General features: G+C 43.6%; 1 protein-coding gene across 1 annotated transcript in view; it reads left to right on the top strand.

Moving 5' to 3' along the window:
• Positions 1–5134: 5134 nt before the first annotated feature.
• bahcc1b (BAH domain and coiled-coil containing 1b) overlaps positions 5135–27696 on the top strand; it is a gene marked incomplete at both ends in the record, with an annotated part of 86283 nt that continues 63721 nt past the window's right edge. The window contains one exon of the mRNA XM_083903763.1: positions 5135–5306. Within this exon, the coding sequence (XP_083759889.1) occupies positions 5135–5306 (172 nt within the window). The remainder of the gene's footprint in view (positions 5307–27696) is intronic.

The following is a 27696-nucleotide window of genomic DNA, read 5'->3' as shown; positions in this document are numbered from 1 at the left end:
TGAATGTTAACGCCTACATGGATTAAGTTCATTCAACCAACGTTCATATAAATGTAGTTATGGCAACAATGTCAAAGGAGACTTTAGTCATTTAACTTAACTTAATGTGCATTTAGGCTGTAAAACTTCAGCCTAATTTGTTTCATTTTGCTTATAGTCACTGCTTTTCTCACCTGATTTAATCTGCTTTAATCTGTGTACACCAAAAACACCAAAGTAAATCCCTTATATGTTGATGCACAGTGGAAAAACAAAGCAGATTCAGAGTCTGGCTGTTTGTACATAATAAAATATAATATATAAAAAAGAGAAAAGATAGCAGAAGAAAAAGAAGGGGAAAAAAAAACCTGTACTTGTCCAATAATTCAGACTCAGATCCTGCTAATAAGGATTTATTTTGGCAAAACACGCGCAGCAGTGAGAGTGAAAAGGGTGGATTTCCCTGAAGGGGCATCAATAAAACTCTCACATCACTGCTGTCACATGGCAAGAAGAGAAAAAAAATAACAACGATACACTCAACTCCTGCAGTGATGTGGAGGAGCAGGAGCCTCCTGCAGCTCCTCTCCTCCTCCTCCTCCTCCACCTCCTCTCTTGGCTCCTTCGCGTCCGTGCGTAAAAAAAAATAAAAGGGAGGGTTAGCTGCAAATCAAACGCGCGCCGTTTCGCTCCGCGGCTCCGGCTGCTCCTCTGATTGGCCGCGAGCTGCAGCCAATCGCTGCGTGTGTTTACCGTCGAAGGGGAGGAGGAGGAGGGAGGAGGGAGGAGGAGGGAGGGGGAGCGCCTCACGGGCACGCTTTCACATTGTCGTTCTCAAACCAGTGCGCGTTCACCTCCTCCTCCACGCACGCACGCGCCTACACACACTGACACACACACACACACACACACCTCCTCCTCCTCTCGGCGTGTCTGAGTCTCCGGCTGCATGAACGAGCCCCGATTCACTACAAGCCTGAACTTCTACGCTGCGTCTCAGCCTCATACCTCCACTGAGAGACTGCAGCGCTCAGTCCACAGCTGCAGCAGCAGCAGCAGCAGCAGCAGTAACAGCAGCAGCAGCATTAACAGCAGCAGCAGCAGCAGCAGAGGATGTAATCAATCCCACATGTTTCTGCTCTGCGACTCGGGGATTTTTCACTTTGAATATTTTTGTCTTACTTTCTGCTCTCTCTTCTCGTTTCATTCACACCCTGCTCCTCCTGCTGCCCGCGCGCACAGGACACAACTTAACCAGTAAGTGGCACAATATCCTCTCTTATCTTGTATTATATTATATATAATATTTATAGATGGTGTTTGTATACTTTATTTTTTTTTTTTTAAAAAAAGGAGGAGACGATGATGCTGTGTGTGTGTGTTTTTACAGAAAGGAAAGAGAATCTTCCGTTCTTGCTCTTCCGTGTTGCTTTGTGATTGTAATATTTGCGTAAAAGCACATTAAAGGGTCATTTTGGGGGATTTCTCTGTCTGTGTTTGTGCTGCTGCTCTGTGCTCTGTGCTCAGTGTGTGTGTGTGTGTGTGTGTGTGTGTGTGCCGTGTTGACCTCTCCACAGCCAAATCGCTCGTGTGTGTGTTTTTCTTATTCATTCAGAGGAGAAAAGAGAGGAAAATCACTCGCCTTTCAGCGCCCGCGTTTTCATAGATTACAAATTGTAGATTATTTCTTTTGTTAGTCTCGTGTTGTATTGTGCGCGTGTGTGTGTGTGTGTGTGTGTGAGGGAGAGAGAGAGAGGAACGTGGAGTGTTTTAAAGCAGACTGCAGTGCTCTCTCTCTCTCTCTCTCTCTCTGCTCTCCGTGTCTCCCCCGGTGCTCAGGCTGAGCTGACGCCGCTCTGCAGTCACCTCTGCCCGGCTCGAGTCTCTGCTGCGTGTCGGTCGTCTCAAAGTCACCGTTGAAACGCCTCGCGTCTCATTTCTGCCGCGTTTAATTGTCAAAAAGCAACAATTTGGCGTCTGAATCCCCAAAAAATGACAGCAATTTAATACAAAATCCTAACTTAATCTTTGACCTCGCGCCTGTGTGATTTAGCAGAATTCAGATTAAATGACACAAATGTGTATTTTTATTGCTATATTTACATTTTTTTCACGCATAAATAATACAATTTAGTGGCTTTAGTGTGGAGCGAGTGTCATTTTGAGCAGAATTGGCAGTTTTGCGTGGGGGATTTTCTTCTGCCAGTGGAATGACCCTGTGTGTGTGTGTGTGTGTGTGTACACGCTCAATGAGTGGGTGTGTATTTGTGTGTACTCGCTAGGTGTGTATGTGTATAAGGGTTTTGAGAGAGTCTGGCTGAAGTGGAAGGAAGTCTGAACCCCACTGCTTACACACACACACACACACACACACACACACACACACACACACACACACACACACACACACACACACACACACACACACACACACACACACAGACATATGATAATTTACCCACAAAAACAGTTCTTTTTGGAGGTTTTTCTTGCTTTTACGCACAGCAGCGTCGTCGTGGCTTGTGTTTGTGCTGCGTGTGTGTGTGTGTCTCTCTCTCCGTGTGTGTGTGTGTCTCTCTCTCTCTCCGTGTGTGTGTGTGTGTATCTCCATGTGTGTGTGTGTGTGTGAGATAACACGGGATTTAGATCCAGGTTGTTAAATGTAGTCTGAGTGGCTCCGTGTTGACGCGTGATGTAAACACGGGAGAAACGTGTGTTTACGGCCCTGGATTTTTTTTGTATTTTTTTATTTTCTTAGAAAAAAAAAAGAAAGAACCTATAGACAAACGTCAGAGGCAGAGTGGCGTGTGATTGATGTCCCGTACAGAGCAGAGCCATTGTTTCTCACATGCAGCCTGAACATGGGTGGTGGGGTGGGGGGGGTGGGGACAGTGAGGAGGTGGAGGAGGAGGAAGAGAGTCCATTTTGCTTTCCCAGTGCGCATTTACAGTATCCTCTGCTTACACACACACACACACACACACACACACACACACACACACACACACACACACACACACACACACACACACACACACACACACACACACACACACACACTTACATTAAATGATTTCATATTTCGTAATGAAAGGAAGTGGAGATGGCTGGTTTGGAGTCATTTTTACGCACGGGCTGTGCTTTTACGCGCAAGGCTTTACGGTGACTTTCCAAACTTTTCTTGGGGAACACAAATGCTCAAAGTCATTGAGCTGAATTTCTGTGTGTGTGTGTGTGTGTGTGTGTGTGTGTGGTTTTGGAGACTTGAACCCTCTCTTCCTCATAGAGCAGCAGCAGCAGCTTCTATATATTCTCCTGCACTTCAAATGCGCCTGGTCCACCAGAGCATTTGATATTTTCTTTGTTCCTTTATCGTTGATTCCTGGGAGGTGCTATCAGCATCCACACAGCGCTAGATGGACGTGAAAGGCCTACAGAGCAGAGATGGACCGCTGCTGCTGCTGCTGCTGCTGCTGAGGCGTGTGTATGTGTATGTGTGTGTGTGTATGGAGACGGCGTAGAGGCACCCAGCTCTCTCCATATCATATCTGTGTGCGTCACAGGGAGTCCTATTTAAGTAAATGACCTGGGCTGTAAGACATACATATAAAGTCGATGATTTCCGAGTCTATTTCACTGTTTATTGCCGCCTCTCTCTCTCTCTCTCTCTCTCAGACACACACACACACATACACACACACCGGGGCATAAAGGTGATTTGATTTGTGTTTGTGATTACACTGAGTCTCCCTCTCTCTCTCTGTTGCATATGTAGCGGAGATGCATGGCGTTTTTTCGCCATTGTCAGGAGGCGAAGGCCCTGACTGCTGCTGCTGCTGCTGCTGCTGCTGCAGGAGTTTAACTGTTATTCGTGTTGGTTCTTGTTATTTATAAATAATAAGCAACAACAAATGAGGAAAAAGTCAAACAACACGACGTGAAACACGCACACACACATAGTCAGATTTGTGTGTCTGTTTGTGTGTGACATCTCCTAATCTTTCCGGTCTCAACGCATTGTTTTTTTTCTTTTTTAATCTCGGGAGATCCTCGCACCGTCAGCACATATATACGGCGGCGCGCGCTTGCAGCAACACGTCCCAAAGTAAACCTATATAACATTTTATGGCACGCGATTTGAGGGGGAAAAAGAAGTCAAACTTGGATTTACATAAACAACAAACACACACACGCACGCACACAGATAGACACAAACACACACTTTACATGTTTTATGGCGGATTCGAATGGACTGAATCATGACGGATAAAAACAACTTTTACGCATATTTTGCGCACTCTCTGTGCTCCAGTGTGTGTGTGTGTACGGGGGGGGGTGTCTCCGTGGTCCGGCGTGTTTGTGACACACTCCTTGTTCAGTTTCAACACGTCCTTCACCGAGAAACGCTCCGTGTGTGTGTGTGTGTGTGTCTGAACTCGTGTGCATCAGTTCCTCAGTACCTGAGCCAAATCTCCCCCACTTTGTCTTTTCCATTCTTCGTCGCTGATTAAAAGAGAAAGATCCCGTGTGCGTTATTGGCACGGTGTTTGGTCACAGGACGAGGAAGAGGAGGTGGAGGAAGGAGGAGGAAGGAGGAAGAGGAGTAAAGGAGGGTGAAGGACTTGTGCGTCGGTGCCAAATATGTAGAGCAAAGTAAAAGTCACTTCAGCCACGTTTTTTATCTGCATGCGCAGACTTTACTCTCTTATTCCGTGCGTAAAGCGTCACGAGCTCGGCACGTAAGTGATGGTGTAAGGAGTGTTTGTGAATATGGTTTTGTTGTTTTGTTTTTTTTACCGTGAAATCTGATGTTTTTTGGTGTAAATGCAGTTTGTTTGTCCCAAAAAAATCTGCAGCGAGTGTTTCTCTCTCTCTCTAGATTATATTCTCCTGCTCTACATCCTCTGCTTGGCTCGTGATTATTGACGCGTCTCCCTCTCTCTCTCTCTCGCTCGCTCCCTCCCTCTCTCTCTCTTTTGTAGGACATGACGGGGACTCAGTTTCTCTCCTGCAAAGCCCAAACTCCGCTCAATGCGAGGGGAGCCCGAAGTTCATAAAAAGGGATTATTCGCATCTGGGCGCGCGCGCGCGGATCCTTCGTCGCTGCCTCCGGATTTTACTTTGGATTTTGGGGATTTTACTGCGTCTCGCGGCGATGGAAAGCCGAGATTTCGCTCCTCCGCACCACCTCCTGACGGAGCGGAGCGCGCTGGTGCACAGCGCCGCGTCTCGGATGGCGCAGGGCGGCCACGGCTCCGTGCAGCACCCGGCGCACTTCCAGCCCGGGAAATACTTCTCACCTCACCTCTCCATGGCTCCGCACTCAGGTCAGTGATAAAAGCAGCTTTTCTCTTTCATTTCAATGACAAAGAAAAAAAAAAAACATGTATCGCTTTACTGCCTTTTTGCTCTGAAGCATATGTTCTGCATATTTTCAAACTTGTGTAGCTGTTTGGGACGAATTTACAGCGTTAGACTTCCAGAGATTAGCGCTTTTATTTTTATTTTAAGCAAAAACTTTATTTAATGGAGTGTTTATGACATCGCTGTGTGTATTCCACCAACATAAATATGCATAAATGCACATATATTGAGTCAGTTTTGGTGCTTCAGTCATGCGTAAAAGCGAAAATGGGCCATGAAAACATGAAAGGGCAATTTTAGGAAATTAGATTAACGTGAAATTACGACCTCCCTTTTCTCTTTTTTTTCATAGTCGTTTAAATCTGTCAACCATTAGAAACAAAAATAATAATAACACACACGTACAGTATATTGCAGGATTATTCTCCTGTATCACGCATGGCTTAGATTAGGCGTAATCTTGTCACAGATTTGTATGCTTTCATCAATTAGGGGAGGGGAGAAAAAAAAGTCCTCATCGTTGTCATTTGGTTTAATTAATTATAGAGAATCGGGTTATTTTCCAATTTGATCACTAAATGAGAAGCTGTTGTGAGCGCGAGCTGCTGCCGGGTTTGTGTGCAGCGCGAGAGGTTTGGTGCGAGGCTGCACGAGGAGCGTTTTTGCTTTGGTTCGTTTGCACCCGCGGGTCGCAGTGGCGGAGTGGTGGGGTTGTAGGGTGGAGGCGGGGGAGGGGGATGGGGGGGGGTGTTGGTGGTGTGTGTGTGTGTGTGTGTGGGGGGGGGGGGTTCTCTGGCTAATAGAGGTGCGGGTAATACCAGAAAATCCGGTTTCTATATTGAGCGGGGACGTGACGGGGTGCGAATGGGTTGACAGTGCATGCATTAGATTTAACAAGTAGCTTTGGTATCCTGTCTCAATAGGGGAGGGGGGGAGGGGGGAAGAGAGGTGTGTGTGTGTGTGTGTGTGTGGTGAAAGAAAGGCTCTGCTCACACACTCATGTATAACTATAATAATTATTATATATATATATAATAGACAGTCGATCACGTGCCAGATTAAACACCTCTTTGTTATTTTTCCACTCCTCTTGTTTGTGTTTCCTCTTGTTGTTATTTGCGTGTCATTTGTTTCCACTTTTTCCACGCGCACATGTAAAACACGTTTGTCCTCTGCCTCCACCACACCATAGATACAGATAATCCGGGATTATTTGAACCTGCTAACTCATTTAATCTAGAGTTCATTATCACAATATTTCCTTGTTGTTTTTATGTTTGTTTGTTTGTTTGCATAAATATAACAGTAATCCACTTGGTTTTAAATCCTGGTTCTGGTCTTGGAACTGGATTAAAAATGACCAGATTTGCATTTAAAACCGCTATAGTTTGGACTATATGTACATATATGAAGTATCTAAGTATGTAAAGACCTTTATTTTCCATATCTGTACAATATACTGTATATGTAGAACCTATTTTTATCATTTAAAAATTAATTAAGTACATATTGATTAGATTAGACCTTTATTTTCTATCACTCTACAATTATCAATATTTACAAATCCATGTAACATATTGTAAAATGTAATTTTTTAGTAGTTTATGCGTCATCTCAAATTTTACACTGTATTTTTAATTTAATTTCTAAATGATAAAATTTACCACGCTGCAATAAAAAAAAAAGCACAAAACTAAACCGTAAATGTTTTAAAAAGCGATTTTATTACGACTAAACAATTCACACAATTCCAGCTTTACGTCGCACGGCGGCCAAATATAATCTACGACCGATAAAACTGCACGCTTTTATTCTACAATTCAGAAACATTTTTTACACACCGCGCTCAGACGTCTAATTTGGATTATTTATTTATTGAATGATAATAATCCCATGACAAACACTGCAATTTACACAGATTAGACTCCACTTTGATTTTCTGTATTTATACTTATTTTTCCGTATAATGGTGGAAATAAAGCAGCACAGTAAATGGCAGTTGTGATAATGCTATTGAAATGTATTCAAGAGGGCGTCTCGGTGGGACTGGAGGTGCATGACACTGTGTTGAGATTCCAGAGATCCAGACTCTCCATGCATGTCCCTGATGGGCTTTTTGACTGACATGATGGGCATGGAGGATTGTTGTTTTGGAATGGGTGGGGTGGGGTGGGGGGGGGGGCGGTATACACTTGTGTGTGTGTGTGTGGTGCAAGGTTAGGTTAGGTTGGGGGGGGGGAGGGGGTTACCTTTGTGCTAGAGATCCAGAACGCTGTATTCCTGGCTCCAGGCCTCGGCACAGGGGGTAGATTTCATGTGGGGTCGGCTATACCGGGGTGTGTGGGGGGGTGCACACACACATACACACACATTCACCTTTTTTTTTTTTTTTTTTTTTTTAAAGATATGGGTGTATCACACACACACACATATTCACAGTAAAAAAAAAAAAAAAAAATCACCCCCTGTTTCTTCATATCCCAGAAAAACCTGCAATCCATCAATTTTGCCGAAGCCTCTTATTTGGATCAGCGTGGCGTCTGCTTGAATACGGTCGCGCTTGACAAGGTGATGGAATGACAGACGCATACCAACGCCATAGGACGCCCCGGCTAACCCCCCCCCCCTCCCCCATTTTTTGATAAAACACCCCCCCCCCCCACAATGATATTACACAGACGTTTAGATTACTGATAGAAGCAGCGGGAAAGCCTTTGTCTCGTCGTCCCCTCCCCTGTTTCGTCTGCTTTTGCTTTTATTCCACTTTTTCTTTTCTTTCTCTATCATGTTAGCCTCTGGGCAGCAGTCGTGCATGTGTGTGTGTGTGTGTAAATGTGTGTGTGTGTGTGTGTGTGTGATTAAGGTTAGGTTTAGCCTGCAGTAGCACAGGTGTGCAGTATTATAGAGGGCGTGGCAGCGCTTGTCACTGAACAGGTGTGTTACTTCCCAGACAGCAGACGGGTTTTGTTTACATGACTGTGTGTGTGCGTGTGTGTGTGTGTGTGTGTGTGTGTGACCTAGTAATACAGTACGTGCACACACACACACACACACACACACACACACACACACACACACACACACACACACACACACACACACACGTTTTTTTCACCTTAAGCTGCTTGTGTTTTTATAATAAGCCGTCGTCGCTGTCGTTATGTTTTTCTTGGACCGTGATAACCTTTTCTGCAGCGTCTCCTCTTAATCTTTCCTCTCTGGCCTCCTCCTCTCCTCCTCCTCTCCTCCTCCTCTCCTCCATCTGCCCATCACTTCATCTCCCATCCCCCCCCTCCTCTCTCTGTGTAGTGGCTTGAGTGAAATTCTGCTGTGAATGTGAGTAGGTGTGTGTGTGTGTGTGTGTGCGTTCACTCATTCATTCATCACACAGCTGTCACTAATGTATTTCCTCTTATGTAAGTGTGTGTGTGTGTCTTTCGGGAGGAGACACGCCCCCTTTTTGCACACACACACACACACACACAGTGTGAGTTTCAGTTTGTCGTGCGTTGGAGGAAAAATAGCGAGGTCTAGTTACTCGGTCATTTTATTAGGTACAGCTGCACGTTGGTGCAAACATCGTGGTGGCAGCGACGCCGTGCAACTAGAGGCGACAGTAGGTTTAAATTATTACAAGCAAGGTTTGTTCACACGATCACGAAAACCTCAAAAAAGACAGAAGACGTTCAGGGCGTCCTGTGTACCTGATAAAGTGCCCATTTAAGCGTTTGTATATATAGGAAACAATAGGGATGAGCCAAGTAAGGTTGAGACGAGCTGGCGAAGTTCAAAATGTGCATCAGAATGTGGAAGAAAACTATAGTGGACGGAGGACAACGTGTCTGATGAAAAACCTCTCTCATAATATGTGTTTAAACCTTTATTATTCACTGTTATGAGGGTTTCTTTATATGCAGACGATCACCGCATCTCAAAGACAGAAGACAGGCGTCCTGTGTACCTAATAAAATGCACATTTACACGTTTATATATAGAAAACAAAAGGGATGAACCAAATAGGGTTGAGACGAGCTGGTGAAATTCAAAATGTGCATCAGAATGTGGACGGAAACTATAATTATAACGTATAAGGTGTACAAAGGATAACGTGTCCGACGAAAAACCTTTATTTTTCACACTTCTGACGGTTTCTTTATATGCAGATGATCACGAAAACTTTGAAGGAGAAAACCATAATCATAACGTATATAGTGGACAGAGGACAACGTGTCTGATGAAAAACCTCATTCATTATATGTGTTTAAACCTTTATTATTCACTGTTATGAGGGTTTCTTTATATGCAGACGATCACCGCACCTCAAAGACAGAAGACAGGTGTCCTGTGTACCTAATAAAGAGCACATTTACGCGTTTATATAAAGGAAACAATAGGGATGAGTCAAATAGTGTTGAGACGAGCTGGTGAAATTCAAAATGTGCATCAGAATGTGGAAGAAAACTATAATTATAACGTATAAGGTGTACAAAGGATAACGTGTCCGACGAAAAACCTTTATTTTTCACACTTCTGACGGTTTCTTTATATGCAGACGATCACGAAAACCTCGAAGGAGAAAACTATAATCATAACGTATATAGTGGACAGAGGACAGGGTGTCTGATGAAAAACCTCATTCATTTTATGTGTTTAAACCTTTATTATTCACACTTATGAGGGTTTCTTTATATGCAGACGATCAACGCACCTCAAAGACAGAATATAGTTGTCCTGTGTACCTAATAAAATGCACATTTAAGCGTTTATATATAGAAAACAAAAGGGATGAACCAAATAGGGTTGAGACGAGGTGGTGAAATTCAAAATGTGCATCAGAATGTGGACGGAAACTATAATTATAACGTATAAGGTGTACAAAGGATAACGTGTCCGACGAAAAACCTTTATTTTTCACACAGTTGAGGGTTTCTTTATATGCTGACGGTCACCGCACCTCAAAAGACAGAATACAGGTGTCTCGTGTACCTAATAAAGTGCACAATTATGTGTGTACATATGGGAAAAAGAAACAAAAATAGCGTCGAAATTCACAATGTGCGTCAGAACGTGGAAGAAAAAAATGCAGGGGGGGGATTTACATGACGTTAAAACGTGGCATGGTTTTTACAGAAAAGTGCTGATCTGCTGGGATTTTCACACACACACACACACACACACACACACTCTGAAACTGAAGCGTCCTTATGGTTGAGAAAATGCCAGAGGTCAGAGAAGAATGACCGCACTGGTCCTCCTCCTCCTCCTCCTCCTCCTCCGTGTTAATCTGAGAATCTGCAGAGATTTCCATTCTCTGGCCTGGAGTCCTGTCGGCATTAATTTGTCACGTTCTTTGAATACATGTGTCTTAAATTCAGATATAATACACTCGACACATGTACATGAGTGTCCTGCTTTTCCTCACTGGAACTCCGTGTGTGTGTGTGTGTGTGTGTGTGTGTGTGTGTGCGTGCGTGCTCACGGACTAATGATGGGAATGAGTTGTGAGCTTTAATCTGGTACAAAGAAGCGTCTTTTTCTCTCTCGTTTGCCGAGATTAACGTGTTTTCTTCGTCTCCGTCTCTGATGCAAATAAATGAATTTAACTTAAACTGAACTCAAATTTGTGTACCTGATAAAGTGACCATGTATGTGTTCGAAAAAGAATAGGGTTAAATAAAAATGAGTGTGAAGAGGAGGAGGAGGAGGAGGAGGAGTATATAGGGGGCTATGGAGGGAGTAGAGAGGCTGAGTGTTTCCACCTGGTTGCTAATCCAGTCAGATTACCACCGCCTGACAGCGCCCACTGGCCGTCATCCCTGACTCCTCAGCCTGGCGTCTCCGCTGCCTCTCCAGAGAGTAGAGAGTGTGTGTGTGTGTGTGTGTGTGTGTGTGTGTGTGTGTGAGATGAGTCAGCAGTGGATGAGGACTCAGACAGTTCCCAGCTCCTCTTCGCCTCCTCCTCCTCTTCCTCTTCCTCGCCTCACTGGTGCTACCCAAGCTACACGGGGGTAAATCCTGCATGCTGCATGAGGAGCGTCTCGTCCTCCCTCCTCTTTACTGGGTGGAGGAGGCAGGTGGTGGAGGTTGCAGCCAGACGAGCTGTGAGCAAGTGAGTGAGTGAGCGAGTGAGTGAGAGGAGGCAGACGACGACAACACCAGAAAAATAAAGGGCAGAGTGTAAACTGTCAGTTGTGTTCAGTTGAGTATATGCACAGTCTCTCTCTCTCCTTCCCTGGTTTTTCTACAAACCAGCACATCGCCACCGACTACCATTTCCTGCGAAGCTGTTGGCCGACGACGTAGAGATGTTGGCGACGAAATTATAGAAATTTAAACTGCTCTTGTCCTCTTATGGCGCTGAAATTTTAATTGTTTCCATTTTCAGGCCATGTTGAATCTCTCAGGGTTAAAGGTGCCATATGTAAGAATGTGGCCAAAAACAGTTACTACATTCAAATTCAAAATTTTTAAGTTTTTTTGTTTTCTGACGTAACTGGCAACCCGTGGTTGCTTGGCAGCTGAGACTCTACTGAATGCAATGATTGGTAGACGGCGGTAGGTGGCGCCACATGACGCCAAAACACGATTTCAAAACATAAACATGATTTGCAGTCTGCAAAATATTTTTTTAATGCAAATATTTTGTCTGTACTGTTGTTGTTGGTGAGTTCAGTTTGTTATATGAACATTATTCCTGAGTCTCTGTGACATATTAGGAGGATTTTATGGCCAGTTGCTTTAGATTTATTACATAATGCACCTTTAACTACTAAAAACACAACGTTATAGGTTTTCCATCTGTATCGGACATTTTAAACACTAACGTACAAAATTATGGAGCTGGAACGTGTAAGTGATAAGAATATATTTCCCTCAGCTTAAAAACGTTTCCTGTAAACACATCCTCAAAAAAACGCCTCAAAATGACTCAGCTAACTGCTGTAGTACATATGCCAGGCCTGTAGGCGGCGCTGTAATTCTGCCACCAAAAGTGGAGAAGAAGACGACCTGTCTACAAACTCCAATTTCAGGTAGAATACGTTGACAAAAACTTGGATATGACGTCATAATTTCCCCCCAAATTCTGTACATTGTGGATTTTTTTAGATTATATTCCACTCCGGAAAAGGCTTTTCCGAAAAGAAATTAGCGATTTTAGCTTAAAACGCAAATTCAGCAAATTCTTCTCAACGCGTTCTCGTGCTGCTGGAACTTGTTTTTAATGTGCAAATCATACTAGCTACACACGAGTGTGGGTGTGTTTTAAAGGTCCAGTGTGTACGAATTAGTGACATCTAATGGTGAGACGGCAGATTGCAACAAACGCAGGCCTCCGTGTACCATCAAGGATATCGCTGTGAAGCTGCTTTAAAAAGACTTCTTTAGAAAGCATGGCTAGCGGACTTTAAAGTACATATTTTAAATGTTATATATGCATTAATACACATATATAAACATACGCATGGCTAGTTACGTACTCTTTGGCTTTCCACCCAGACGTATGCATATTTGTGTTGTTATTGCATGTTTTTAGGCCTCCTTTGGTTTTATTTATCTCTGATGTTACAACACTTTGTGTCAGCTGCTGTTTTTTTAAAAAAAAAAAGACACAAACTGTCACGAAACACGCGGTCGCTTCTTGATTAAAATTAGCTCGTCGTGTTGCGACGGGTTTATAAGCCGAGGTTAATTTTAGCCTGATGCCGCCACCGCCGCCATCTATAACTTCAATAAAACGGGTCAGAGCAGCGTGTGAAACTGTAAATGTGTTCACGCTTAAAGTAAAAGCAGCAGCAAACGGATGAACGACACGTGTCCTGGCGCCGTCTTCACGGCGTATACATCTGATCAAACTGACCAGACCCTGGGCTAGATCTCTCCTCGATGTCGCCGCCTCTGCCTCCGCCGCCGTGTCCGCCGCCGCCGCGTCCGGGTTTGTTCTGAGGCGCGTTTTGCTGCTGCTGTGGCGGAGACGGAAAATACTTTTTTTGTCTCGTCTCCAAATCTCGTCCAACATGTGAACAGCTGCTTATTGTCCGTGTAGCAGTGATTTGGAGGGAGTGAGGAGTTGGGGGTGCGTTTGGGGGGGGGGGGGGTGAGTTTGGTTGCGACATCTCCGGGGTGCGAACACACACCACCATCTGATGACTTGGCATGTGAACGGCAAGCGCCAGACTTCCTGTGTCCATATTCTCTCTCTTTTCCCCCCCTTCTTCTTTCCCTCTTTGGCCAAACCTTCTTCTTCCTCCTCCTCCTCCTTTCACTTCCCCTTCACTCCTCTTGGCTTTTGGAGTGCTCCTCCAGCCCTCCTTCCTCCTCCTCCTCCTCGTCCTCACAGTCCCCAGTTCCTCCATGCTCTCCTCCCTCTTTCTCCTCTCCTTTCAATCGATCTCCTCCACCTCTCATCCACTCCCCGTCCCCCCCGCGCACACACATCGCCTCCTCGCATTGTTAGCGCACCAGTTTCTCTCCGCTCTCTCCTCCTATTTCTGTCTCAATTTCAGCCTGCTTCCTCTTCTTTTCCACATTGCCTCATTTGCTTTTCTCCCCACCTCCTCCTCCCCCCTCGCTCCCCCGCCACTTGGGCCGGTTGTTAACGGGCCGCGTCCCGGTGCTATACTCGGCCTATGGCCAACTCACTAAATCAGAAAAGATTGGAGGATTTGGCAAGAGGGAGTGAGAGCTCAGCGCGGCGCCTTTGAAGTCTGAGAAACGAAAGAAAAATGACATTTTAAACAGGCCGCAAAACACAAGGCTAAAACAGCTTCTTACTCTGGTGCAGGAGGAGGAGGAGGAGGGAGTGTGTGTGTGTGTGTGTGTGTGTGTGTGTGTCTGTGTTCATTTAAAATGCAATACAAGGTGTTTTATGTGAATGTGTCACTGCTGGAGACGGAATATACAGCACATATGCATGAAGACGTCAGGGAGGAGTGAGTGTGTGTGTGTGTGTGTGTGTGTGTGTTTGGAGGATTCTATGTATTTAGATATGTGGGCTGTTATGATATGATATGATATGATGGAATAAGTTATTGTACGAAATGATACGACGCGATACGATACCATATCATACAAAACGATACAATACAATGTGATATGTTCGATATGATCAAAAAAAACAATACAATATATGATACGAGAGTATACAAAACGATATATGATACAACATGATATGATAAAAAACGATACAATATGATATGATACAGCAGGATACGATATGATACCACATGTTATGATACGATACCATATCATACAAAACGATACAATACAATGTGATATGTTACTATTTGATATGATAAAAAAAAAACAATACAATATATGATACGAGAGTATACAACACGATATATGATACAACATGATATGATAAAAAACGATACAATATGATATGATACAGCACGATACGATATGATACCACATGTTATGATACGATACGATATGATAAAAACCGATACGATACAATGTGATATGTTACTATTCGATATGATAAAAAAAACAATACAATATATGATACGAGAGTATACAAAACGATATATGATACAACATGATATGATAAAAAACCGATACATGATATGATACAACACGACACGATACCACATGTTATGATACGATAAAAACCGATACAATACAATGTGATATGTTACCATTTGATATGATAAAAAAAGATGCGATATGATACGACACAAAACGATACGATATGATACAACACAATATGATACGATATGATACAACACGCTAAAAAAATGACACCACATGATAAAAAAAACGATAAATTATGATCCGATAAGATACAAATCGATACAACTCGATACAATATGACACAAAATCATCCGATATGAAACAAATGATACAGTATGTATGATGCAATACGATACGATATGATATAAATTCGATACCTATACGATACAGTGTGATGCAAAACGATACAATATGAATGTGAATCGCCACTAGGGGGCGACTCTGCAAACAGAACGCCGTTTAAATGAAAAGTCTGTGAGATAGTGAGAATGTCGGGGCACTGTATCCGTAGACCGTACATAAGAAATGGACGTTGTCTTCAAGTTTGCAAAGGAGGATGAACGTAGCAGTTAGCCACCAGGGGGCGACTCGAGTGGTTGCAAAAAGAATCGGAGTCTATGGGAAAATCAGCTTCTGTTTCTCACTGGATTTAAAACACGACTGAACATTCTCTCTAAGGACTTAATAAACTCATTCTCCAGTCTCAGATCTTCTTCGATAGAACATGATGATGATTCTGTAACTTATGCTCCCGTTAAGAGGAAACTGGAAAATAAGACACACCCAGAGAATCTGCATTATTTTCAATATGACAAATGACAAAAACGACAACATTAATCATTTCAGTATGCCTTAGGCGTGTGTGTGTGTGTGTGTGATGATGATCAACAGTTAGAGGCCGAATGTGTGACGAACAAACATTTCTGACACTGTAAATATGATGTTTGTCTAACGCGCCCCACGCCCCGTAATGTCCAAGTCAAACAGAGACGTCCGTTTTTTCTCACCTCGTTGTGTCTTTAGCGCTTCAGCCGCGTCGCTTCGGCTCCAGGAGTTTAACACAACAGCGAGGCCCCGTTAGAGCCGCTAATTAACATCTGTCCTCGGCGATCTGATCGGTGCAAAGTACAAGTGTGCACACCTGGCGATAAAACGCTCCCGTGACCACATGAGACTGGATCCGTCCTCCCCCCGCCTCGTATGTGGACAAATGTGTCCTAAAACCTGCTTCTGATGTGGTTTTAGGGACTGGATTTGAACAGATTTGAAGTGTTTTGACCTGAACTTAAGCCACGGTTTGGTACGGTACGGTAACGACCTTAACTTGGGCTACCAGAGTAAAACGGTACTCTACTAGCTCCACCCACAATTGGGCCGTCGACAGTCTACTCTCAAACAGCTCGACGTCTTGTTGAGACACAGTTTGGTTTGGTACGCTATGTATTGTTTTTGAGTTTCCATTAGGAATACTACCAAAATACCCATGGGCCCCCTAGCGTTCCAGTCTTTAGCGATCTTAAACCTGGGCTACCAGAGTAAAACAGTATGGTTAGGGTGGAGCTAGAGCGACTCCGCCTACAATTGGGCGACTGAAACGCGTAACTCCCTTGCGATTGGTGTTTCCAACACCCGCAGTTTATACCTATACAAAACTTGACGTCTTGTTGAGACCAAGTGAAACAGTTCAGTTTGGAACGGTGTGCATTTTTTTGGCCATTTCCATTCGAGATAGTGCCAAAATAACCGTCCCCCAAAAAACTTTTTTTCAACCACTTTTTGATGCTCTTCCCTTGGGTGTAACAGAGTCATGGTACGGTAACGGAATCAGCCGTTAGCTGCGACCGGTGTTTCCTCAACGCCTGCGGTCTGTCGATGCTCGTACAAAGCTTTGACCTCTTGTTGAGGCAAATAGCTGCAAATTGAGCGGGAAAAACCCGAGCTGCTCTGTTGTGTTGCGTTCGGCGCCGTTGTTCGCTGTCGTTGGACCGGCACAACGCCACGCCAAATCCTGACCTTTACCATTCCGAACTGTACAGCACCATGATGGAAAATCAGCGTAAAAGACAGCTTGTTAGTCTTAAAGTGAGGCGACGAGGAAGTCTCGACAAAGCAGCTTCGTTAAAACGATCCGTAACATTTAAAGACGGTTCATTGTGACTTCAGATCAGTACTGTCAGACTTTAAGATTCGTGTGAAGAAGTAAGTGCAACTGAAATGGTGCTAAATGGTGGCAATGGGCGGCTAGCACCTGGAGATAATAGAAGAACTTGGAAGTCGGAAGAACAAAAACGTGATGAAATTCAAGTGTGTACATATTTTGGTTGAATTTGTAGCTCTGTCGGCTTCAAGAAGTGGGTATTTGGACGTTCAGGAATGGTAGTACGACTTGGAATGTTTGTCTAAAAGGGAGCACGGGTCGACAAAACCCGTGGATAAAACCGTATTTTAAATGAATTGTACACTCGCACGTCGATAAATTCAAATCTTTTAATTTATAACGTCTCGGCGATCCGTATCAGTTAATATGTTCACACCCTAATGTGTGCGTCTGCGGACGCTCCGCTGGTTTATGGCTCTCCACCGGCACAGAGGGGTCACGGCGAACCCCCGTGTTTACGTGACAGAGCGCTGACATCACTTAGTGGAGCAGAGAGAGAGAGAGAGAGAGAGAGAGAGAGAGAGAGAGAGAGAGAGAGAGAGAGAGAGAGAGAGAGAGAGAGGCAGACATGATGTCACAGTCTCGCCACATCCACGGCAGCTCTGCTACCTCCTGGAATCGCACACCGTGAAAAGTCAGGTGCTGCAACCACGGCAACCCCTTATCACGGCAGCGAGTGACACCTGAGACGGTGGAGGGTGGAGGGTGGAGGGCGGCGGAGGCTGGCGGGGGGGGGGGGGGGGGGGGGGGCTGGGCCCCGCCTTTTATCCAGCGCGGGGTCACATTTACGCCTGACTCATCGTCACTCGAGCTGACTCGCTTGACTCAGCCGGGGCCCTTTTCTCTCTGCTGTTTTGTTTTGGTTCTCCATTCGATTCATTTCAGCTCTGTTTGGCTCTTTCATATTGTAATGGCCTCCATTCAGTGCCGCCTATGTCCAGTTTGTTTTGCTGTCAGCGGCTCAGATGGATGGAGGGTGTGTGGTGTGTGGGGTGGGTGTGTGTGTGTGTGTGTGTGGGGGGGGGGGTTGGTTGGTGTAGGTTCATCTGGAGGTGAGGTTAAAGGAGGCAAGAGTGCGCGGATGGGCCGTCTCTGCTGAATACGCGACCCTTCACAGTGTTGTTGTTGTTGTTCCTGCACCTTTAACAGATCTGGTGAGAAAAAGCAGAAAAAGCTCCATATCTGCATATGTGTGTGTGTGTGTGTGTGTGTGTGTGTGTGTGTGTGTGTGTGTGTGTTTCTTACCTCTTTAGGACCTAATCTGGAGTCCTAACCTGGTCTCAATGAGACAGAACCTCATTTTTGAGACCAATTTTGAATTGTAGTTACTGGTTAACTCTAGTATTTAGGTTAATTTTTTACCATTATTTTGTGAAAACCTATACAGAGGCTACAAGAATGTGCAATATAGTGTCTTATATCCACTTTTTTAGCACAATTCATAGGCAATCTGATGACATGATGGTTTTTGTGCATTTCCACCAACTTTATGAAGCAAAATTAATAAAATTAGAGTGAATTTGGGTCGTTTTTTTATGAAAAACGCTAAAAGAAAAACGCTTTATTTTGAAGTATTGCTACTCCTACATTTTTCTGTCCGATACCGATGTTAAAAACTCGATATTAAACCGATTAAATGCGATTTTGAAAAATCTACTGACTACTTCTACTACTAGTTAGATATTAGTCCAGTACAGTCATTTTAGACCGTTTATGAACGTGTGAAGCTGTTTACCGAGTCATTTCAAAGACGTCATTCTCCAACTGTGGAACAAATATTGTTCCTCCAGAAGAGAGAAGAAATAAACAGCCCAAACATGACTCAGCAAAAATAGATTTTTATTTAAATTTGCTGGAAGCATTTAGGCTGCTTTTTTAAAAAATCATTACTATGTTAAAATGTGTACACAGAGACTATAACAATGTGGAATATAGAGAGTCTTATATCCTGTTTTTCCAGCACATCCTATACACAATTTGATAAAATCACTATATTTGTATATTTGTAAAATTTTGCACATTTCAAAGTCCGCTTGGTTCGTTTTTGTGAACAAATATGCGAGAAAAACGGTCTATTTTGTGACTTCTGCACAAGTACCGCTGCTCTACTGTATAACATACAGTCATAACTTTGACTCAACAGCGCATAAGAACACGGAAGATGTGACGATACCACTTTTTATGTCCAATACTGATACTGATATCAAAAATACAGTCATTTTAAGACCATTTATGAACGTGTGAAGCCGTTTACTGAGTCATTTCAAAGATACAATTCTCCAACTGTGTCACAAATATTCTTCTCCCAGAAAGGAGAAACATGACTCGGCTAAAATGCTTTTGCTGATTTTTATGCGACATAATATCCGATGATACCGATTCCCATCCCATAATGTCCATACTCTATATAAGGACGTGTGCATTATTCCCCAACTGCAGTTACCAAGCGTGCGTTTGTGGCACGGATCTGTGCCGCCTGAGCACTGATGGACATCAGGTCCTAGAGACTTTAAGGTCCTAAGAAGACTAGCTGTCCAATCCTATTGTGTGTGTGTGTGTGTGTGTGTGTGTGTGTAAGAATAAGAGGGAGAAGCAGCTGTGTGGAACAGCATGGATCGTTACACAGTGACACATGAAAGCATTAAGTATATTCAGGAGCCTTCGTTGAATATACATGGAGCTGTGTGTGTGTGTGTGTGTGTGTGTGTGTGTGTGTGTGTGTGTGTGTGTGTGCCTGTATTTGTCACCTCTTTAGGACATTTTTTAGGCATAAACACTGACCCTGTGAGGACCAGAAGAAGAAGAAAAGACCTGGTCCTAATGAGGCAGAAGCTCATTTTCTGAGGACGCTTTAAGGCTAAAATGTGAAACGCGGTTGTGGTTAACGTTCGGAGAGGGAGGCGAGGATGAGGCTTTGTCTCGGTTGTCCGAACGAATGCGAGTCAACGCGGCGTCCTGAGAGGAATGGCGGTGCAAACCTCTGTGTGTGTGTGTGTGTGTGTGTGTGTATACGTGTGTGTTTGTGTGTGTGAAAAAATGTGGAAAAGAGAAGAGAGCAAGAGGGAGAGAGGGAAAAACAACAAAGATCTGTCATCAGTCATTCATGGCTAATCAGTCTCGTGGGACACACACACGCACACACACACACGCGCGCACACACACGCACACACACACTGAGGTCCTAATCCCACAGGGATTGCCTGTGCCTCTGTGTTTGCCTGTCTAAATTTTGGATCCAGGCTGATTAGAAGCAATCTCTCTCTCTCTCTCTTTAGGTCTTTAATAATCGCGTACTGTGTGTTTTTATGTCATATTTAGAATGGTGTGTGTGCATGTTTTTCCCTCTGTGTGTGTGTGTGTGTGACTTTTTCCAATTAGCTTTGGCTTTGTGTTCAATATAAATATATAAAAAAAACACATTTTATAATGTGTTTCATTTAAATTTTTTTAATTCTCCCTAAATAAGTGTTTTTATCGTCATAATCTACATATACTTCCCACAAAATGTCAATTTAAGGCATACATTAATCACATATATTGAATTTTGTGTTCATATTTAATCCTAATTTCCCAATCGATCCATCTTTTCTGTTAATTTTTGTGCGTAAAATGCCGTTTTGTCGCTAAAACCACGTCGCTAATCTGTCTTTTCTTTGATTTTATGCTGAATTATGACCAGATTTTTTTTTTGCGTCGCTGTGTTTTTCTTCGCATTTGAGATCAATTCTGCTCATTTGACGACGTAATCTCTTCTGCGGCGGCAGTAAATGATCTGTGTGTGTGTGTGTGTGTGACTTTTATTTGCTCTCCCTATTAGTTTTGGCTGCACGTTAAATATTAAAGAAAAAAATAATAATTTTAATGCGTTTCATTAAGAAAATGTAATTTGGCCTAAATAATTCAATCACTGTATATGTGAGAATAAAACGTGAAAAATAATCTTTTTTGTTATGTTTAAACAGAGAAACAAACGCAGTAAGCTTTTATTTTGGTAGTTTTTTAAAATTCACATTTGTCTTTATTGTCATATTCTACAAATATTTCCCACAAAATGTTAATTTAAGGCAGATTATTAATCACATGTATTCAATTAAATGTTGATATTTAATCCATCGAGTGACATCTTCTCTGCATAAAATGACATTTTGTCACTAAAAACATACAATATCTCAAATAATCTGTCAGTGATCTGTCTTTTCTTTGATTTTATGCTGAATTAGGAACAGATTTTTTTTTGGTGTCGCTGTGTTTTTCTTCACATTTGAGATAAATTCTGCTAATTTGACGACGCAATTACGTTTTATTTCTTCTGCGGAGGCAGCAAATTATCATTAATCTGTCATTTTTTACTAATTTCAAGCCCCCCCCCAAAAAATAATAATACACTTTTATGTTCCCTCCTCTCCTCTCTATATTACCCTTTTTATTGTATTTCTTTTGTTTTTCTGCTGTTTAATATATATATATTTTTGCTGTTTGGATAAATCCACATTTATTAGAGGCTTGAGATTAAATCCCGTAGATTAAAGAACTAATTTAATCATCTAATTTAATAATAGCCAAATAAAAAAAAAAAGTCAAATAATTGCCACACCAGTCAATAATGAAAATAATTCATATTTGCGTCTTCAGTTAGGGAGTTATTACAGCCTGGGTTTTCCCCCATTACTCTCTCTCTCTCTCTCTCTCTCTCTCTCCACCCTCTCTTTTGTTTGTTTTTCTTTACTCCCCCCCCTCCTTCCTTCCTCTTTATTTCCTCTCTGCGGATCCCTCCAATAATCTTTTATTCCTGTGTAAATATTACAGCAATGAGGGAAGATAAAGAACGGGGGAGCCGAGCTGAAATAAGGTCACACTTTTATTCTCACCTGCTCTGTCTCTCTCTCTTTCTCTTTATTCTTATTCTATCCCTCTCTTCTCCATCTCCCTCCATCACTCCATCACCCGCTCTCCTTCCTCCGCTCGCGTCCTCGTCGCCTCTTTCTCGCCCGCGTTCGCTGTCTGCCTTCACACACACACACACACACACACACACACACACACACACACACACACACACACACACACACACACACACACACACACACACACATTCTAATGCATAATGTCCCCACAAGGGAAAATGTCCCCACAAACAAGGTGTTTTGCCAGGGGTTGGTCCACACAAGCATAGAAAGACAAGCACATACACACACACACATGCACACATCTTCATGTCTTTACTGCATTTTGGGGACCATGTTCGGGACTGGGCGGCATAATGTCCCCACAGAAAAGGTGTTTTGCCAGGGGTTGGTCCACACAAGCATAGAAAGACAAGCACATACACACACACACGCACACATCTTCATGTCTTTACTGCATTTTGGGGACCATGTTCGGGACTGGGCAGCATAATGTCCCCACAAGGGAAAATGTCCCCACACACAAGGTGTTTTCCCAGGGGTTGGTCCACACAAGCATAGAAAGACAAGCACATACACACACGCACACATCTACATGTCTTTACTGCATTGTGGGGACCACGTTCGGGACTGGGCGGCATAATGTCACCACAAGGGAAAATGTCCCCACAGAAAAGGTGTTTTGCCAGGGGTTGGTCCACACAAGCATAGAAAGACAAGCGCATACACACACACACATGCACACATCTTCATGTCTTTACTGCATTTTGGGGACCACGTTCGGGACTGGGCGGCATAATGTCCCCACAAGGGAAAATGTCCCCACAAACAAGGTGTTTTGCCAGGGGTTGGTCCACACAAGCATAGAAAGACAAGCACATACACACACACGCACACATCTTCATGTCTTTACTGCATTTTGGGGACCACGTTTGGGACTGGGCGGCATAATGTCCCCAAAAGGGAAAAATGTCCCCACAGAAAAGGTGTTTTACCAGGGGTTGGTCCACACAAGCATAGAAAGACAAGCACATACACACACACACGCACACATCTTCATGTCTTTACTGCATTTTGGGGACCACGTTCGGGACTGTGCGGCATTATGTCCCCACAAGGGAAAATGTCCCCACAAACAAGGTGTTTTGCCAGGGGTTGGTCCACACAAACATAGAAAGACAAGCACATACACACACACGCACGCACACACCTTCATGTCTTTACCACATTTTGGGGACCACGTTCGGGACTGGGCGGCATAATGTCCCCACAAGGGAAAATGTCCCCACAGAAGAGGTGTTTTGCCAGGGGTTGGTCCACACAAACATAGAAAGACAAGCACACACACGCACACACACACATGCTGACACCTGCACGTCGAAGCTGTTGAGGGTCTAATTTAAGTAAAGTGCTTCTCTAGGAACCACAACCCCTCAACTCACGATGATGGAGGGTGATGTGACACACACACACACACACACACACACACACACACACACACACACACACACACACACACACACACACACACAGTGTAGATGGCTTGTAAGTAGCGTACTGTAATAATAATGTGATATTTGATCCCCGTAGGGAAATTCGCCTTCTTTTTCTCGGCCGCCTGCAGATCAGACTGCAGGGTCGGTTACAGCGCGCGGCGAGGCTAGCACGTCAGGGGACTCTAACCCCCGGTGACGTCTTGCTCAAGGGCACTACACTGCAGTGTAGGCCTGGTTGGTATCTGGGTCTCTGGGTTATAGAGGATGTTGTCGTCTTCGTCTTTGTCGACTTTGTCGTCTTCGCTGCTGCTGCTGCTGCTGCTGCTGCTGCGTAGGTGTGTTTGTTTCCTCTGCAGCTAACTTTAGCTCGAAGCCCGATTTGTCGCTGCTGCAAATCTGAGGCCGCGATCTCGTGAACCTTCATGGAAATAAAAATAGACTGACATGATTTTTTTTGTACGACATGAAGGAAACAGAGTGGTTTAATCTCGTCTTAGTTGAAGATCTACGTGTGTGTGTGATGTTTGTGGAGTTGAAGATTCTGCTTTTAGCTCTGTTTTTGGTCTCCACCCCACACTGTATTTATATATCAGCCACTTACTAACTTTGTCTGTCTGCTGTTTTTAAGGTTTTTTCCATTGAAAAACTGTGGAAAACCATCCTATGAAAAGAGAGGCTGAATTATTGACTATATATATATATACATATTATATATATTTTAGCAATTAAAGCACACTGTCTGATGTTTCATCTTCTTAACCCTTAAACACCTAAACCTAAGACTGTTTTGCTTATTTTAACCATAAAAGGAGCAGAAAATGATCCTGTAACTAAGTGCTTTTGTCCATTTTTTCCAAAATAACCTTCATTATTTACAATTCACTCGATGTTATTTAGGAAAAAAAACCCCACTGTAATCGTACACAAACACCAGATTCTGGGTGTTAAACTGATGTGAACAGTATAAAACATTCAGGTTTTAACCCTAATTACCAATTACCGTAATAATAATAATAACATGTTGACGTTGACGTGCAACATCTCAGCTTTCAGAAAACGTTGGAATCGCGCTAGCGCTTGTGCAAACGTGTCGTCTCGGTGTCGAAGGGTTTTTTGAAATATGAATGTTTCCTGGTTTCTTTGCTCCATTTAAGAAAGAAATCGTGAAAAAAAAAAACACCTTTATTATTATTGTGTTTGTGGACAAAACAAGACATTTGAGAACATCCGCATTTCCGTGTTTGGTCAACATTTCCTGTCATTTTAGCGACCGACCGAGCAGCCCTGTCTTTGATTTATGGGTTGATTTAGATCAAGACCAGTGACACTAAATAAAAACATAATATTCATTTTCTGCTTCTTTAAAACCAACTTAAAGGCCCAGTGTGCAACATTTCCGACGGTTTATTGGCAGGTTATTGAATAAGTCATACAAATAGCCTTAGAATTAGCCTTACATTTAAGAGCCTTGATTTATGGAGGCAGCTTAGTGTTCAAAGCTACTTTCTGGCCTGTGAAGGCCACCGTAGTTCCCTGACGTACTTGGGAAAGGGAAGGTTTTGTTATATTTTAGTGTCACTCATTATTTCACACTGACTTGACGTCTTATTATTTAAAAATGAACTGCAAATGAATTATTTAGGTCATTTCACCACACGTTGTTATTGTTAATGTCCGCTTTCCCTCCATTTTGAAGCGCAATCACGCTCCGTAATACACGTTAATGCCTAACAGTGACTGGACGACCGACTGTCAGTAACTATGTAACCGGTCACAGTTGATAAGTGGTGGACTTGTATCGCGTTGGACGTGTCACCGCGAGGTCACGCGATCCACGGCGGGGAAACACGCGCGTAGCCGTGTTTCTCGTCTCGCCGGTTGTTTGACCTCAGGTGTTTTTCATCTGGCGGCAGGAACATCATCACTGTGGCTTCAAATCACTGCAGTCGGTGTGTGTGTGTGTGTGCTTCATACATCTTTGTGGGGACCGAAGAACCCGAAGAACCAGGAAGAGAAGACATTTTTTGGCTGTTCCTCAACGTTCTCACACACCTTTAAACAGGATGTTCATGGGTTTAGACTTAGTTTTAGTGTTAGAATTAGATTAAGTTGAGGGTTTTTTTTTTCTGACATAAAACACTGACCTTGTCAGGACCTGTTGGTCCTCATGGAGACCAAAGTCTGATCCTTATGAGGCAGAACCTTGTTTCTGAGGAACTGGTTGTGGTTTGGTTCAAGATGGGCATAATGCTTGTATTTATATCTTTGTCTGGGGTCCACAACTTCTAGGGTTGAGGCCTGGTTTTAGGGTCAAGATAAGGTGTCGGGTAATTTCTTTGATTGTCCTCACGGAGAAATATGTACAGGACAAGACCTTTTCTGGCGTTGACCTGTGGTCCTCATGGAGACCAAAACCTGGTCCTAATGATGCAGAGCTTCATGTCTGAGGAGCTGGTTGGGGTTAGGTTAAGGTTAGAGATTATACTTTGTTTAGGTTGTCCAAATGAATGGAAGTCAATGCAGTGTCCCAAGAAGAGTGTGTGTTCTTGTTTTTATATCTTTGTGAGGACACGTTGTCTGGGCCCCATGACTTTAAAGGGCTTCTTTAGGGTTAAGACCTGGTTTTAGGGTTAAGATAGGGTTAGGGTTGGGGTCAAGATAAGGGGCCGGGGAATGCATCATGTCTTTGAGTGTCCTCACAGAGAAAGCTGTTCAAAATATGTACAGTACAAGACCTTTTCAAGACCATGTCAGGACCTGTAGTCCTCATGGAGACCAAAACCTGGTCCTAATGATGCAGAGCTTCATGTCTGAGGAGCTGGTTGGGGTTAGGTTAAGGTTAGAGATTATACTTTCTTTAGGTTGTCCAAATGAATGGAAGTCAATGCAGTGTCCTAAGAAGAGTGTGTGCTCTTGTCTGGGCCTCATGACTTTAAAGGGCTTCTTTAGGGTTAAGACCTGGTTTTAGGGTTAAGATCCGGTTAGGGTTGAGGGGCCAGGGAATGCTTTATGTCTTTGAATGTCCTCACTGTGAAAGCTGTACAAAATATGTACAGTACAAGACCTTTTCTGGCATGAACACTGACCTTGTCAGGTCCTGTAGTCCTCATGGAGACCAAAACCTGGTCCCAATAAGGCAGAACCTTGTATCTGAGGAGCTGGTTGTGGTTAAGGGTTAGGGGTAGCGTTTTCTTTGGGCTGTCCAAATGAATAGAAGTCAATGCCGTGTCCTGAGAAGAGTGTGTGTTCTTGTATTTATGCCTTTGTGGGGACATTTTGTCTGGGGCCCCACAGCTTTAGAGGACCTAAAGGACAGGTTAAGACCTGGTTTTTGGAGTTAAAGTGTGATGGTTAAGGTTAGGGTGATGGGCTAGGGAATTCATGATGTGTCCTCACTAAGACATGAAGACATTTGTGTGTGTGTGTGTGTGTGTGTGTGTGTGTGAGTGTGACTGGACCACAGGGGCGTGTCTCAAGCATGTCGGACGACCAGAATTCCCAGAAGAGGCTTCTTCACAGTTTAACCAGAGCTGCAACGCTACTGTGGGGGGGGTGGGGGTGGTGGAGTGTGCCAACACACACACACACACACACGCACACGCACACACACACACAGGGGCAGGTTAGGTTTGACGGAATTGCATTATTGGCTCTCACCGCAGGCTTTCCTGAAATATCAGCAACCTTATGTTTTTAATTAGTGTGTGTGTGTGTGTGTGTGTGTGTGTGTGTACCCACATTTGTGTTTCATTCCGACCGAGGCAGCAGAACCGGTCTCGTATGACCCCCTTTCCCTAAATTCCCCTTGTTTTCTTTTGGTAAAACATGGAAAAACTTACTGACGTTCCCCTCCTCCCTCCCTCCCTCCCTCCCTCCCTCCCTCCTCCTCCTTCCCTCCTTCCTGCTTCCTTAAAAACTCTCTTATGTTCTCTGCTGCGTCCATATTTGGTCCTTCCTCCTGCCTCCCGTGGGTGGGTGGGTGTGCGGCGTCCAGAAAGTCTGTCTGTGGTCAGAAAAAAAAGAAAGAGGGAGCGTTTTTTTTTTTTTTTCCTGCTCGCTCGCAGTTTACTGGCGCATGTTGTGAGGCCACGTTCACAGACGGAAAACTCTGAGCATCACACGAGGTTTTACTCTTTCTTTCTTTCTTGTTTTTCTTCTTCTTCTTTCCTTTCAGATGTGTGTTTTTTTTTTTAACACAAGGTGCAGTGTAGCACATTTGCTCCGGTGTTCTCTTAATTCCTTGTGCTTTTCCCGCTGCTTTCATTTCCTGCCGTTTTTCATG

The sequence above is a fragment of the Microchirus variegatus genome, assembly GCF_963457635.1.
Source record: "Microchirus variegatus genome assembly, chromosome: 17".
NCBI classification, from domain to species: domain Eukaryota; kingdom Metazoa; phylum Chordata; class Actinopteri; order Pleuronectiformes; family Soleidae; genus Microchirus; species Microchirus variegatus.
Note: the sequence above shows the minus strand (reverse complement) of the source record. Positions and strands in the feature narration are given on the sequence as shown.